At 44.6% G+C, this 16,244-nt stretch overlaps 1 protein-coding gene across 12 annotated transcripts in view; it reads left to right on the top strand.

Annotated features, from left to right (window-relative positions):
- Positions 1-16,244, top strand: part of rapgef1b (Rap guanine nucleotide exchange factor (GEF) 1b) — a 45,248-nt gene that overhangs the window by 23,417 nt on the left and 5,587 nt on the right. For 2 of the 12 annotated variants that reach the window (XM_076886640.1, XM_076886639.1), the window contains exons 4-18: positions 1,128-1,284; positions 1,378-1,466; positions 1,559-1,717; positions 2,227-2,277; positions 2,859-2,973; positions 4,235-4,415; positions 4,765-5,271; positions 6,295-6,497; positions 8,525-8,686; positions 10,439-10,585; positions 11,103-11,195; positions 12,202-12,281; positions 12,494-12,599; positions 13,284-13,359; positions 13,703-13,791. In XM_076886640.1, coding sequence (XP_076742755.1) covers positions 1,128-1,284; positions 1,378-1,466; positions 1,559-1,717; positions 2,227-2,277; positions 2,859-2,973; positions 4,235-4,415; positions 4,765-5,271; positions 6,295-6,497; positions 8,525-8,686; positions 10,439-10,585; positions 11,103-11,195; positions 12,202-12,281; positions 12,494-12,599; positions 13,284-13,359; positions 13,703-13,791 — 2,215 coding nt within the window. The remainder of the gene's footprint in view (positions 1-1,127; positions 1,285-1,377; positions 1,467-1,558; positions 1,718-2,226; positions 2,278-2,858; positions 2,974-4,234; positions 4,416-4,764; positions 5,272-6,294; positions 6,498-8,524; positions 8,687-10,438; positions 10,586-11,102; positions 11,196-12,201; positions 12,282-12,493; positions 12,600-13,283; positions 13,360-13,702; positions 13,792-16,244) is intronic. The other 10 variants (XM_076886642.1, XM_076886643.1, XM_076886645.1 and 7 more) reach the window with 10 other exon arrangements.

Below are 16,244 nucleotides of genomic sequence, written 5' to 3'. Positions count from 1 at the left end.
CCGTAGCACGAGTCAGTTTGCTTTATTTCCCCTGTGTGTTTGTTGTTGTTGTTTTTTTAAAGTAAGCCCAGCTACAGTTTTTTGTGGACAGCTTTTGCCAGGACATGTTGAAACTTCTCTGTCTTTGTCTTTGTGCCTTTTTTCTCACCCATCGTTACAGATGAAGTACAGAGGTCAAAGGTCAGAGCACTGTGTTTAGAAGCAGTTGATGGATTGTTGCTGGAAAACTGAGCAGCAGCCATATTTTAAGATTTGAGCTCAATCTTACCGAGTCCAAATCTCGACAGATCCCAGTAAAAGTTTACATTATAGTTACTTTACAGCTCTAAGTTTAATGTCTTTTGGCAAATGAGCTACAGTAAGTAAATATTGTTTCATAATATTAGCTGTTAAGTTTCCATTTTAGCGATTAAAACCATTTTTCCGTTGGCTACATGTGTGGTATATTTGGTTTCAGGGATTTAATTTAATTTGAGTCAAATAGATGTAACTCCAGTGAGAGTTAAGTAGAGAGCTTATTTGCTAAAACTGTATTAGTATATACAAAGTCTAGTCAGCCACATGAATTATAATCACTCTAGATCTCCTCAGCTCTAGCGTGATCTACGTCCCATACTTGTCCAATCCACCATCTCCCTACTTCTATAGCTTCAGTTCTCTCCCACTCGCTTAAGGACTAAGCCGTGCAGAGACATTGGAAGGATATTCCTGCACTGTGAATCAGTCGCTGCGTGTTGGTACAGGCCATTGCCACACCTTAGTGTTAAGTCTCAAAGTATGATTTGCTAAATGGTGAAACAACACTCACTTCCCTACACTCTCCTGTTAGCTCTAGCAGCCTTATTCCTAGCCTCAAGCTTGTAGCCTAAGCAATTCCAACCAATCCCCCCCCCAAAAATGTTTGTTGATAGACAGTAGATAGAATGTGTCTTATTTCTGTGATTTTTCTCACTTGCAGCCTAACATGTTCCCCCTCCTCCTTCTCCTTCTTCACGCCTTGCTGTTGTGCCCTCTTGGATCATTCTCCTTCCTCACTTTTGCTCTCCCCTCCTGTGCATGATGTACGTCGTATCTGTACTGTACACCACCGACCCCCCCCCCTCCGAATTCCTCTTCTCGTCAAACAGTTCGGCGCTGTCATCTTGCCACAGCCGCGTATATCAGAGTTTGGCCAACCTTATCCGCTGGGCCGACCAGGTGATGCTTGACGGGATTGACTTGGACGATAAGGAAAATGTGGCTTCTGTCACCAATGTCATCAAAGCGGTGCTGGATGGAGTAAAGGTATGGGCCCTGTGCTGAAAATGATGTGGCAGTGTGCTAAAGTGGAGTTTTCAGAGGAGACTGAGACTGGCTGCGTTGTCTGTCTGTGAACAGGAGCTGGTGAAGCTGACCATAGAGAAGCAGGAACAGCCGTCACCTACCACACCTAATAAACCAGCAGCACCTGCTGTCACAGCCGAGAGGTGAGCGCAGAGCACACTCGCAGGACTACGAAGATTCAGGCGCTCCGAGTACGTCCCGTCACTCAATCTGCTTTTTTTCTTTACGTACGCAGCAGCGTGTCAGCAGAGATGCCCCTGATAGATCGGGAGCAGGAGGTCTCGAGTAAGCCGGCTCCGGCAGCCGCTCCTGTGGAAGCTGCCCCTGAAGTACCAGACGTGGAAGTAGCACCTCCCAAACCACCACTACCGGAAGCCAAAATGGCTGAGCTCAGGTGAGGGTGAAAGCGCTCCAGCTGCGGGTGTGATATTGCGGATTGTCTGTGTTTAAGTGAGCAGGGCTACAGTATCAATACTTCTCCCAGCTGAGCAGACGTTGCTGAAGCGTTCGCTGTGGCGATAAAGTCCGTAGAAACCAAAGGATTTCCTGTCGCCTTATTTTTGTCTGGTAGCTTTGAGGCTGTGCGGTCAGAGGTCACCGAAACTATTTTGTGACCATTTGTACCGTCGCCACAAAGCATTTATTCGTTGCAGCTGTTTCAGTGTAACTTTTCTTTATTCTCAAGTTGTTTCACGAGTAACAAATAAGGAGTAAAGGAAGCTTTTGTGGAATTCAAAGGGGTTTTCTTTGAGGTTTGAACTATTAACACTTTTTATACTCGAGCCTTAAAAATCTGAATCAGTAGTTTGTTTGTTGCTCTTCCTTCCTTACTCTCTCTGCTGTGTCTGTCATTTTTTTTGTATTTATTTATTTATTTTCCCATTTTTTGGATTCTGGGAACAGAGCACAGTTGAGTGCCGAGGCTGGCCAAAGGAGACCCTCTCAGAAGGAGAAGTATGTTAGCCCCATAGGATCATCTGTCTCCATAATAACATCCCACCCCTCCCCCCTTCCCCATAAAACTTCTGGATTGGATGAAAGTGCTTTTTGATTTGCATGGTTGCGTTGTTTTAAAGTTTGTGTCATCCTGGGTATTCCCTGAAGACCTTCCCATCCAATCAGAAGACCGCCCAGTGCATGAGAGTGTATGACTGACCCTATGAAGTGTCCTTTTTCGCTGGCCTCCATGTCATGGTCGCTTCTGTTCGCTCGTCGCCTCATTTGGATGATATTAACTCACTAAGAGAATTTAGGTTTGACAAGCAGGAGAGAGCCTAACATGAAACACTCTCACTTTTCATCTCACTCTCCAGAGGAGGGATGATAATGTGTGTGTGTTCATGTATATATACATCTTTTTGTTGTTGTTGTTTTTTATGTGTGTGTGTGTGTGTGTGCGCATACATGTCAGGAACCGCGTGTTCTGCGTGCTTGCCTGATTGACCTTTTTTTAACTTTGAGACAAAACGCTCATTGTTCCTGTTTTGCTTTCTTTCTTTTTCTTATTCTGCTGTTCTCCATTTATCCGTCTGTAGTCCTCCACCAGCTCTTCCTCCTAAGAAGCGACAGTCAGCCCCTTCACCTACACCAGTGGCAGTTGTCGCCCCGATGAGCCGTGGCTCCAGCCTCCCGTGTAGTGACCACAGACAGGTGAGGCTTTAACGTCCAGTGACCTACAGTACTGTGCAAAACTCTTGAGTCACCCCTCATTTCCTTATATTTTGCTTCCAAGACACCTGAATTTCTTGTCATTTTGAGCATTAGTTCTCCAGACTTCCATGGCTGTTTTTTCACTCTTTTTCAATCCAGTCCTTGTACCTGACCATTTTAATATGAATAGTTTTTTGTTTTGTTTTGCTCCGTTTTTTTAAGGCATAAAATAGAATTTTTGGTTTTTCACCAACAAGGTGAGTCCAAACATCTATTAGTTGAAAACCTGGTGTGGAGTATCTGAAAGTCGTGTCTTTAAGAAATAAGAAAGAATCCAGTAAAGACCTGAAACAGTACCCTGCCATTCAGTTCATCGGTCTGCTGAAGTCTCATCACAAATGGTCTCAGTGGAAGGATGGTTGTCAAGATGCCATTTATAATGAAGGAGGACAGGGAGAAATGGATGCCACGTTACACAAGAAATGGACTGAAAATTAGTGGTAACATGTCAAATGGGGTGATTAATCCAAATTTGAAATTATGTATTCCAGTCGTCATTGGTATGTACATGAGAGAAGGTCACAAGAGGTGAGGGTCTACAGTCGTCTGCAAAACATGTTACTGCCATCTGTAATGGTTTGGGGCTGCATTTGAGCCAGTGGTGTTAGAGATCTTGTCAAAGCGGATGGAATTATGAACGCAGAAAAGTGCAGTCAGATTCTGATCCATCAAACAACACCATCTGGAAAGCATCTGATTGGCAGCAGCTTCATTTTCAGCATAACAACGATCCCAAACACACTATCAGTCATGGAGTCCAGACTTCAACTTTATTAAAGCAGTGTGGGATCATCCTGACTGAGAATGCAACAAAAGGCAGCCAACATCCAAAGAAGAGCTTTGAATGTCCTTTGAGAAGCCTGGAGAACTATTCCTGAAGACTACTTAAAGAAATCAGAAGGAAACTTTGCCAAAGAGAGTTCAGGCTGTGATCAAGCATATCAAGTCATATTGTATATACTTGTTCAAATTGTACAACCTCCATTTTTGCTTTGTGTACTGTATTTTCATGTATGTTTGCACGTTTCAATAAATCACTGCACCTGTTTCCCATTTTCCTACAAAATACCAATAGAAAATAATGGCTCAGGACTTTTGCACAGCACTGTATTATAGCATCCCATTAGTTTACTTTAAAACCTTAAATGCAGTAGGTATTTGTAGGAAGTAAACTAACCTTTCAGTGTCTCTGCAACAACAGGAGTATGAACAGGAGTTCCTTCAGAGGCGTTTCTCTGGGGGAAGCCACTCGTACGGTGGCGACTCTCCCCGTCTTTCACCGTGCAGCAGCATGGGGAAACTCAGCAAATCCGACGAACAGCTTTCTTCCATAGAGCAGGACAGCGGGCAGTGTTCTCGGAACACCAGCTGTGAGACGCTCGGTAAGAAGTCCAGCTATTCAGCGCTGAATTGCTTATTTTATTTCTTATGCTGGTCAAATTGCTTGCACAAAATACTAAAGATGGGTGCATATTTAAATGTTAACAATGTACAAAATCAGGAAAAATATGTGCTTTTTTTTTTGCACAAATAGTTGACAGAAAAGTAAAAAAAACAGTCAAAAGTTCAACTGTGAGGTAATTATGCTGTGTTAGCTCCTGCTATTATAATTGACTAAAGGGGGTGGGTTCCTTAATATTTTCAACACTAGTTGTTGATGAAATATGAAGAACTAAATAAAAAAAATAAAATGTAATGTAAATAAAAATCATCTTCTCTTTATCTTTGCAGACAACACAGATCACTACGACCCAGATTATGACTTCCTCCACCAGGACTTGTCAGCTGGGGAAAACTTGCCCCCAATACCAGTTGGGGGGTGCCTCAGCCCCCTGCCCGAGTCTCACAGCGAGTCCTCTTCCCCCGTTCCTGGACAGCACCCCTCGCATCCACGCTTCAGCGCTCCCCCACCCCAGCACCAAGATTACTGGGCCCCCCAGCCCAATCAGTCCTCCCGCATCAGCGCACCCCCTGCCCTGCCAATGAAGAAGCGGCGCAGCACCCAAACGTCGTCCTTCTCCGACAGTGGTTCCAGGGTGCTGTACGAGCGATTCCCCTCGCAGTACGACAACCTGTCGGAAGAGGAACTTCATCCAACGCCACCGTTCCCCCTTTTCACACCCATCTCACCCATGCCCCAAACAAATGGGGGCGTGTTTGTTTCCCAGTACGTTGCCAGTGAGAATGCAGATGTCCCCTCCAGCCCACCGCCACTGCCAGAAAAGAAAAGCAAACACAGTAAGTGAGGGGGGGAGAAAAGGGGCAGGAGACATTACGATGCAGCTGTTAGGTCTAGAAAGAAGGACGACCTTTAAATGAGTAAAGTAAGATTAAAGGTTAAAGACTGAAGTTGAGATTTGGAAAAGGACGCTCAGTGCACTTTGTCATCCACTTGTTGCACCGCGGTTTATGTCAAGGAAATATTCCTCTGTGAATAGAGGCAGGAAGTGAACACCAGGATGTGCTACAATGGGTTCGGCTCCAGGGGCACAGAGGGCAGTGGATGGTCACTTCCTCGCCCGACTGCTACATCACTTCCTCTCATGCTACTGTATTATGTCATTCCCAGCAGCAGACTGCCCTTCCTGCTTTTTTAATCACATTCCAGAGTCCTGGTTGATGTAAAGTGCAGTATATGCACACTACTGTTAACCCAGTGAGAATCACTATATAATAAGGTTTGTGTCATTCGAGGAGCTTTGTCAAACCCAGGAAAATAACTGATGATGTCATAGTGATGCATTCATGGGCTTTAGAACATTTTTAGCAAAATGTCTGAATCACCAGGGTGTTAACCACGCAGACGGAGTTTAATGAAAAATGTTATTGTGTGGTTGCCCAACACTTCGCTGTGACACGCTTACGTTTTTTTTTCCTTTTTAGATCTCCTGTATTTTATATCTCCCATCTTGCATGAGCAATACTGATTATTTACACTTGTTATAGACGTCAAGGTTAATTTCAAATTGTATTACTTTACAGTAATACAGAGAAAATCACAACAGTCAAATGACCCCCTATGAGAACGCTCTTGGCAACAGCTGGAAGGAAAAACTCTGTTTTAACAGGAAGGAACCTCAAGCAGAAAGAGGCCTATGGTGGGGCAGCCAGCTGCTGTGACTGGTTGGGGAGAGGAAGATGAGACAAAAGACGCACTTTGGAAGAGAGCCAGAGAATAATAATAACTATTTTTTCTTAAAGTTGGAACCTTACGCAAAATAAACAACACGTTTCCTAATCGAATCAATCTCTTTCCTCCAGTCCTTCAATACATGCAGTTTGTGGAAGACTACTCGGAGCCACAGCCCTCTGTCTTCTACCAGATGCCGCAGAGCGAAAGCATCTATGAACAGCGCAACAAGCGCTTCCAGGAGGTCTACGGCTTCAACGACTCCTTCAGCAGCACCGACTCAGTGCACGAGCCGGTGCAGCCCCCGGCTTTGCCACCAAAGCAAAGACAACTGGTAAGAGACATCTCTACTTCAAAGGGCCGCGACCTCGAGCTCCTTTAATATTTCGCCACATTTCATAAATTCTCAAGGCCTGAAGCAGATAAAATAGCCGGGTTTGCTCATTTGGGCCGAGTGAGCAAAGCTGTAATTTAAATTCCTGGAATCATTCAGTTCCGTTTAGAGCAAAACTTTGAAGCTGTGAAGTGTTCGTTGATGAAACTGCAATTTATGAAATGACACCTTAAATTACTAAAAAGCGTTGCGAGCCCGTGTGAAGAATACAAACAAGCCGTCTGCAGCGGCGGTGGTCCCTGCCGGCAGGAAGCAAAGAGTAGCTGCAAGTGCATTCCAGCGGTAATCCTCATCAATTTTCTCTCAAGCCTCCTCTTCTCTTGTTATCTCCCTCACCTATTCGACTCCCTCTCTTTCTTCTCTCTCCATTTCTGTAACCGCAGCAGACATCTGCACATACGTGGAGGTGTTTGGTTGTTAGTTGGAGATAAGACCGGCCTTTATCAGATCCAGACCACTTATCTTAATCTGGGTCGGCGTCTGGGTTAATTGAGACAACCGTCTGACAATGAGTCAGTGGGGAGAGAGTGGAGGAGACACACACCAGGATAAGTCACAGCAAAAGAAGGGCACACTGCTATCAAGCAATGCGTTCTCACACTAGCTCATTATATACTACCAAACCTGGAACATTATTGGTTACTTTCCATGTGATCTTAGTTATTTTCTCTGTGCTTCTCTAACCACTTTAAATTGAGGGGCTTTTTGTGCACCAGTCACACTTTAACAGCTTTTGGATTGTAGTTTAATGGCAGTTATGAGGTGGGGAACACGCAGTCCTAGTGAAGCAGATCAGCTGAGTTTTTGGCGCCTTCATTTTTATGTAGTGGTGAAAATGTTTTGATTTTTAAAACAAGGGTTTTTTGGGGGCCTTTAATGTGACTTTTTAAAATGTTTAACGATCACCACTAGAGAGCTTTATAAATATTTTGTGTTCACGGTAGATGATCCACATTTTGCCACATTTCCAGAAACACAATCGTCTTTTGTCCACAAATATGACTGCGCATTTGTGGACAGTAAGCAGATGACATGCTTCTCCGGGGTACAGAACAAATTCACAAAGAGAGACTTTGTGGCTGAATGGCTGCCTACCCAGACCCACTACCTTCATCCGCTGTCCCCTTTCTGCCATCGACCCTGTGTATTTTTGAGCCAGGCGCCCAACTTTTATTTTTATCACTCTTTTGTCTGAGCATACAGTCGGGCCGCGCTCATCTCCGCCTTCCTGCCCCCTAGGCCTAATCTGGCCTCGTGTTTTGGACTTGATGAGCTCGTGGCCCAGTGGACTAAGCCTGTTTGCCTCCTCCATAAACCCATGTTCCAGGCTTACACGCTTTGGCAACTTTACAGGGCTTTGCAAAAAAAAAAAGTCAATTTAGCCGCTGTGTGGATAAGGAAATGGGTGGGGGGGGAAAAAAAAAAAAAACTAGAGCGGATCATATTGGCTCTGTTTAGAGCGTGTTGCAGCTAGCCTGGTTTCTGTAAAGCTCTTAAAGCTCAGGACATCAAAAGGTGTAGTGGGCTGTCAGAGTCAATATAAATGCGTGTAACCTGAACACGTCACATGTGCTGCAGTAATTAAGATTTTCCAGGAAAACACAATAGAGAAGATTCAAAATCAGACACATTTTCCCTTCTCTTGTATTTCCATCTGCAGCCAATGAGCTGATGCTTCTCAGCTGTACTAGAAAAACCTCCTACGCTTTTACCACTTAACTTCACTGCTCCACTGCTGACCTTTGATTAAATCTGCTCTAATACAGTCTCGCTTCCTAGTGTAATCAACTGTCCCCTCTTCTCTTTTTCTCTTTTAACACCCACATCTGCACCTCTCCTCAACCCCGTCTTATTCTCACTCTTTCTTTCTTTCTTTCTTTCTTTCTTTCTTTCTTTCTTTCTTTCTTTCTTTCTTTCTTTCTTTCTTTCTTTCTTTCTTTCTTTCTTTGTCTTCGTTTCCCTCTCAGGCCTCCCACTCCTCTTCCCCTTCTTCTTCCTCCTCCTCCTCTCTCTCCTGCCACCTCCAGCCGTCTGTGGCGGCAATGGAGGAGGCGGGCTCTGGGCTGGGCCTCAGCATATCGGTTTCTAACTCCTACCTGATTGGCCAGGCGTCCATGACCACACCCACGGTAAGTCTCCCCCCCCCTTCCCTTCCCTCCTTCACCCCGTGCATTTGAACTCTCCATTCTCCACTCTGGCTGGGTGCTGTGTCCAGGGGTAGCTTGACCCTGTGTGTGTGCTTCATATGTAAATACAGTCTTGTCCATCTACGCCTGCACCATTGACGTTCCTGACTACACCCTCAGGCGTTTGTGATTTGTTTGCTGTGCAGTTAGATTTGCTGCTCCACCCATCCATGCGTGCATTTGTTTTAACTGTGTGATTTTTGTTGTTGCTTTAAAAAATATATATATTGTTTATTATTGTGTGCTTTGCGTGGTAATGAGTCTGTGGAGTAATTTGTTATAGTTGAGTGCAGCTTCTTGCTAGCAAAGCTTGTGAGTTTGTGTGCAAAGCCTTCCTCTACCGGTTGTATTTGATCCTTTTCTTCTTTTCAGTGTGCCTCAGTTATTGAGTTGTAGGTACAAAGCAGCCCATTGGAACATCACATGAGAGTGTGTCAGGTCTTTTTTTGTTTCATTTCAACCATCAGCTTCTTCTTTAAGGGTTAGCTTGAGGCTAATCAGTGCTGTGTTCAAGTAAGCACTTTGTAGTAGATTTGGGATGTGTGTCACAGCCTTCCGCTCAGTATTTTTTGGAGAGTTGACCCATGGTGATCCCTCAGTGTGTGAGGCACGCTGAGACATGGTGTGGCTCTCCCTCAGGGTATCTCCAATGGAATGCAGCAGCAGATGGATCTGATGGAAAACACATTCCCTCCATTTCGACTGCTCTTCCTTCCACTCCTACTTCACCCTCCACCGTGAAGCCTCTCGACTACTAACCCTGTCCCTCTCACCTCCGTGCTGGGAGCGCCTTTCTCTCTCCTAAACACATGCACACTTCCACATCTCCCATTTGCCAGTTTCTGTGGAATGTTTGCATTCCTCAAATCGTCAGGGCATGATGGTTTTTGGGGGAATGTCAAGGGGGGGGGGCGCCTTCCAGGAAAGCAGCTTTGCATATGTCGAGAGGGATGACGTGTTAAAGGAGCGGAGAGGAATTTCACAGATTTGGGAGGATTTTCGAGATTTGCGTTGCAAAGTAAAAGAAGAATGAGATTCTTCGGTTCCGGTTTCTGTTCGGCTGTGCATGAGCGTGCCATTTCATTTGTCTGCGTGTTTGCCAGTGATCTATGTGTTTGCACCACTCTGTGCTGGTATGCTGAGACAGGGCTGCTATGTGCAACATGTTAGAACAAGTTACTGCTCCCTCCCTGCTGCCAGGCATCTATTTAGTGGCCACATGAACCACCAAACATTTAGACATCGCTTGTTGAAACATAGATGCACACTGAGAGCTGATGCTGGCTTATCCGTGTCCTTGTTAAGCCAAGCCCTTTTTTTATAGCTTCCATGTTACCCCTCTGGAAATGTTTATGTTGTATTTAGTTTAGGTGTGTGTGTGTGTGTGTGTGTGTGTGTGTGTGTGTGTGTGTGTGTGTGTGTGTGTGTGTGTGTGTGTGTGTGTGTGTGTGTGTGTGCGCGCGCAATTCATGTTCAGGCACATCACTCCCATAGTCAAAGGCTAATGGAAGTTTTGGAGGTATGAGGTGAACACGCCCCCCTCCCTCGCTGTCTTTTTCCCTTTGTGCAGAATCTTTTTCTACCTGCTCTGCCTCCTTCTTTCTGATCTCTTAGACCTGTCTTTTTCTTCTTTTTTTTTCCTTTTCATTTTGTTTTGTCTTCTTTCTTGCTTTCATTCTTTTCCACCAATCACAGAGCTTGGACCAGGTTGCCTTGACCAATGCCACCATTCTGGATGGCAGCGGGGGCGGGCCCAACGGTTCCCTGGCTGGCTCAGTGGGTTCTATGGCTGTCTGTCTTCCTTCTGAGTCTTCTCTCACTGACTCTCTCCACACCTCAGCGGTGAGCGTACAAAAAAAGGACAGATGTTGGAAGCTCAAGCAGGAATACTTTTGAACCAGCTCTGTGAAACAGATTTAAAAGGGGGGGAAAATGTGATGCTGGATCCCTTCCCCTGGCAGATTGGTATTAGATCACAGCTGTTTGGCGTACAGTATTGTTGCTCATATAATAATAACGCAGTGACTCATTTTCTTAGTGGTATCTTGTTGTCATTATCACTGCTCACAAGCTGTCTGATTATTGGTCCTTAAAAGAATCCCAGCGGAGCATGTTGCACTGCATGTTCTTCTTGCCAGTAAATATTATTACCTGTTTGTATCTAACGCACTCCAGCGCCACCTGGTGGTCACAAGTAAGCAGAACTAGAAGGCACATCACTCTGTAGAGCGCCAGACCTCGACTAGACTGCTATCTCTCCTCCTTAGCCACACATTCTCACTCGGCGTCTGCTCCACCCTTAGCAAACACTCTCTGCCGCCCTCACACCTCGGTTTGTGTCCCTCCTCTCTTCCCATAGAGCGAGAGCGCGAACGACGAGGGCGGGGAGGGGGAGTATGTCAACTTGTACTCATCCAGCCAGGCCAATGGGGAGCTGCCTCACTCCCTCGGAGTAAGTAGCTGACCGGCACGGGGTGGGGAGGTGAAAGGTCAATTCCATTTGCACATCCCCATCACTTCAGGGGTATGAATCAATTGGAGGGATTTCGAGCGACGGTCGGCAGATGTCAGCCTCACATCTGTTGCGCGCCGAGCAGCTTTTATTGATTCACCTCCTGGAGCGATGGCGAAGAGATGGAATGTGAACATGGCCAAACCTGACTGAGCATGACTTGAGGTTCACAGGGTTTTGCCTGCAAGGGACTCGTGTGCTCCGGCTGGTGTCTGTGGGGGGAAAAAAAAGATGTCCATGTTGTGTATGTTGTTATGAATGCCTGGCTGCTGATTGCCCCCCCCCCCCCCCCCCCCCCCCCCCCCCCCCCCTCTCTCTCTCTCTCTCACTGGCTGCGCTTTAACTGTAACAAGCGTTTAACCATGTTCAAATCTAACACCTAACATGTCGCTGCTGAGGGATTCTCAATGGTTTCCAGTAACACTTCTCATAACAGTTGTTGTGCACCTGTGCATGTGCGACAAGTGTATGTGCGTGCGTGTACAGTGGTGTTTGTATTCCCTTGGGGCAGCTTGTGCATTTGGGATTTTAAGGCATGTTGGGGTGAGGTGAGAAAGAGAGAGAACAAAGGATTAGGATGATGTATGGAAGTGTGGTTGTGTTTGTGGTTCTACATTTGGTGCTTCTACCCTGTGGTGTTGTTCTGGTTTGGGTATCATCTGTCGGGTTTTTCCTTACTCACAACGAAGGAAAGCTTCATTATTTGACCCCCCCAGCTCATTACACCTTATCTGCATCAGCACTAATGGGGACAACATCCTTTGTAAACCTTGAGATAAACCATTCACCATTTCTGCTCTGCCAACATGTTGCATGAGGTCCTAGTGGTCCCTCTGATGCCATCAACAGCCACGCAGCCTCCTGTTGCTGCTTGGGGGTCATTCATCAGTGATGATGTTACAGATGCTCATTTAATTATTTATTTTTCTCCCCTTTCCACAAATAGGACACAATCGCGGCTGATGATGTCCTTCAAGACCCCACCCCTCAGATGCCATCCACCAATAACAAAGAGGATAAGGAAAGGTATTGCAGAAAGGATGTTCTTCACATTTGATGAGCTAGTTAGCACAACTGTGAAATATAATGTTTTGCAAAATGATCAGTTGTTTCCACTCTTGCACACAGTGTGAATTTTGAACATGTTTGATGATGGGTGTGTGTGTGTGTGTGTGTGTGTGTGTGTGTGTGTGTGTGTGCGCGTGCGCGTGCGCGTGTGTGTGTGTGTGGTTTTTCAGAAGGCAAAAGGCAACTGATTCAGCTGGGAGCGATGAAGAAGATGTGGACGAGCTCGCCCTCATAGACCACAAGGAGATCATGAGCAGGATAACACTAAAACAAGAAGTAAGGGGACAGCTGTTTGAGGCCTGTGTGCTGTTTTTAGAAATCCACCGACAACAGAAGTGTGCAGCAGCACCAGCGTACAAAGCACGCTTCATCCTGTTAGTCCAGCTCAGGGTAAAAGGTCGCCGTGAGTCATTCAGATGTGAAATCAGATCCCGAGAGCAGCCGTGGCTGCCCTCTGGAGTTCAATCTCCAAAACTGCAGATCTAAAAATTGACTGCTCTGCTGCTGCTCCATCCTCCTCCTTTGTCCTGTGTGGTGCAGTGTGAGGGTTAGATACAGAGATACAGATGTGTGAAAATGCTGTTCGCCACTCTGCAAGGTTAGGGCCAGTGTGACAGCAATGCTTTAAAAAAGGAGACGGGGAGCGATCAGAAATGTAAGGAGGAAAGGTGTAAAGCTTTGCTGAGATTTAGAGGTGTCGTGCAAGAAATATCGCAGCAGAGGCGATCTTTGTCACGCACAGATCTAGACTTTTTCTCCGTCATCAGTTAGGGAGCTGGTGCAGGACAGGAGGGGTCGGGGAGGGGGAAGGAAATGTGCGTGCTTCATTTTGGGCTAGACTGCATCACTCCATCCCAAGTCTAACCACTCTTTTCTTCTTCTCCTCCTCCTCCTCCTTTCACTCTCACCCACCTCTCCGTATTTCTCTGCCGCACCTCGCCCGCTACTTAATATTCGCAGAATGACGACGGCCCCGACGTCCGCGCCGGATCAGGGGACATCCTATTAGTCCACGCTACAGAAACAGACCGCAAAGGTACAGTACAGCACACGCAAAGCATCGCAGTCGTTATGTTGTGCAGTGTGTCACTGTGCTTCTGGGTCACTGGCACAGATTTGTTTTGCCAGCTTTGACAGCTGTGCATTTACATTAGAGTCAAAGACAGATTTATGTGTACTTGTTTAAATTCGACTGCTGTGTTATTATTTTTCCTCTGAACGGTGTTTTAAATAGCTTTCTGTCTCTTTGCGGTTCAGTTTTTTGCAGCGTGTCAGCCCTTCACGTTTGATGTGCTGTCAGCTTGAATTAAGTAACTGAAAACACTGGCTGCACATCGACTGAAACACGCTGCCTTTTTCCCTCTGTTCTTGCCCGACAGATCTCGTTTTGTACTGTGAAGCCTTTCTGACTACATATAGGACTTTTATAACCCCAGAGGACCTCATTAAGAAGCTACACTACAGATATCCTTTTCAAATAACTCTACATGTCACTCTGACCTTTTTTTTTGTTTGGTTGTTGTTGTTGACAGAGTGCTCTTTCTCTCACTTTAATCCTTATTTACCAAGGAGACCCTTGTTCATCCTGCTTGCTCGTTTTAGAGCTTTCACTTAAATTATATTCATACTTTTTTTCCTATATTTTATTTCTTTATTTTTTATTAATTGTTATTATTATTTTTAATGATTAAAAAAACTGAGACATTAGGGGCAGTGTGGGTTCTCTCAGGTTAACTAGTGATTCTAAATTGGCCCTAGGAGTGAATGTGAGTGAGAATGGTTGTCCGTCTCTTTGTGTTGCTCCTGCGACAAATTAGCGACCTGTCCAGCCCTGTGGTACCTCGGACAGGGTCCAGCCCACCTCCTCCAACCCTAAACTAGACAAGTGGAAGAGGATGGATGGATGGATTTTAGACATCACATGGATTGGACTTAATATTTAGCACTCCACTGAAGACTAAACACATTACTTCTGCAGTGTTTCATCATTAACTTTATATGGCCAAACTTATTATTTGGACAAATTAGGAGATGCTTTAATAAATCGTTCTTAATCATGTGTGTTGCAGACTTGTGTCACTGCAAACCTACTCGGGGAAATTTTGATAAGCTGCATTTTGTCCCGATGTCTTAATGACTAGACAGTTAATCAACTGATTGAGCATATCATCAGTGGAATATCTGATAATAAGTTAGTCACAGCTCCATTGTTTTTACTGCAGGAATTAATTAGCAACGCGGTAATGACAGTGATTACTGCCTAATGACGATCATTGTTTATACAAGACACTGAGGCTCACAGAAAGCTAAAGGGAACAGGCAAAAACAGTCTTGTGTCAAACACACATGCCTTTGAATTTTAGAGAAAATGTGTATTTGTTATGCCATTGTGATGTAGTCACATGATGCATGTCTATGTAGACATAAAGCGGTCCCATTACACTGTCTAATCAGTTACTTTTTTTGTTGTGTTTTCTGAGTTCAGACAGGACAAGTCAAAAAAATCCTCGCTTACATCTGCAGAACTTAAGCAAAGCTCCAGGTTGAGTTCAAAAAGGTGTTTTTTTTCTAAGCATGGTGGATATGGGGAGGCTTGCTTTGCATTAGCTGGCCTGCCAGAACCTAAAACTCCAGTGGGAGATCATAAGTGTCACAATGGTGGTTATCAGCTTTGTGTGTTAACCCAGGCTTTCTGCTTCAGGCTCCTGTAAAAGGGATGTTTGACGTGTTGTTTGACTCTTTCTCCACAAAATGGATCATAAGACTGTCCTGAAGACTGGAGAGTAATGCTGCAGAAAATTGCACATTTCATGATTTGTTCAACACAAGCGCACAGAGGGGAAATATAAATATGTTAATATATTTATATTACTGCTCTGTGTGCTCTCTGTGCTGCTGTAACTGCTGCACATCAGAGCTCTTAAACTTAAAGGCATAAGCCTTAAAGGCAGATCAGTGTGTTCAGCTCTGACTCCGTCTCATAGCCTTATTGACTAAATAGGAATTCTTGATGATACATGCCCAATAAAATCTATGTGGTCAGTTTTCTGATCTGTCTTCTAGAAGCTGCAATTCCAGCAGCATAAGGAAAAAAAATCAACTTTATTTAAATAGAACCTTTGAAAGATCGAAATTATAAAGTGCATCACAAGACAAACAGAGATAAAAGTGAAACGGTGATAGGTGTAAGATACTGGCAGCACAAGGAGATTAAAAGTGAGCAATAAAGAAAATTAAAAATAGAAAACAGGTAAATTAAAAGCAAATATAAAATAATTAAAACATCATTGCTGGGGAAAGATGATACACTTTGGTGTGCACTTTGTACTTTGGTGCAAACCCACAGCACAATATAAGTTAACACAATTATAAGTTAGTGTTTTAGAATTAGCTGAAGAGAAGCTAAAACAGGGGTGAAGTGTTCGCTTTTTGTGTGGTTTTAGTAAAGAAGTCTGGCCACTGCATTTTAGTCCAGCTGTGCTCTGTAAACGTTGTTTCCACAAACAATTGTATAACAAACTGCAATAATCTAACCTAAAGGAGATGAAAGCGTCTATACTTTTGGATAAAATTGATCAGACCTTGCTGGGACTCCTAAGCTGCATAAAACAAGACTTGACAAATTATTCAGGCTCAGGCGGTTGTCAGAAATGATGATGAGGTCTTTACAATATTGGCTCAACTTTAAAGACAAAGAGCAGTTGTCAATAAAACCGTTAAGAGCTCTGCAGGTATTTTGGCCATGTGTTGAGGCTAATGACTCTGCAAAAACGCCCTGCACCATAGTTCAGCATTCAGAGTGGGACACTGATTAATAAAAGCAGAGTGTGGGAGACTGTTCAGCAGATTAGGACCAAACATAACAAGAAATTAAAGATTTTCTGTATTGCAAATTCCAGGAAAAAATGCGATGCATGGTTT

The sequence above is a fragment of the Maylandia zebra genome, linkage group LG7 (genome assembly GCF_041146795.1).
Source record: "Maylandia zebra isolate NMK-2024a linkage group LG7, Mzebra_GT3a, whole genome shotgun sequence".
Taxonomy (NCBI): domain Eukaryota; kingdom Metazoa; phylum Chordata; class Actinopteri; order Cichliformes; family Cichlidae; genus Maylandia; species Maylandia zebra.
This window is presented reverse-complemented; position numbering and strand designations above follow the sequence as displayed.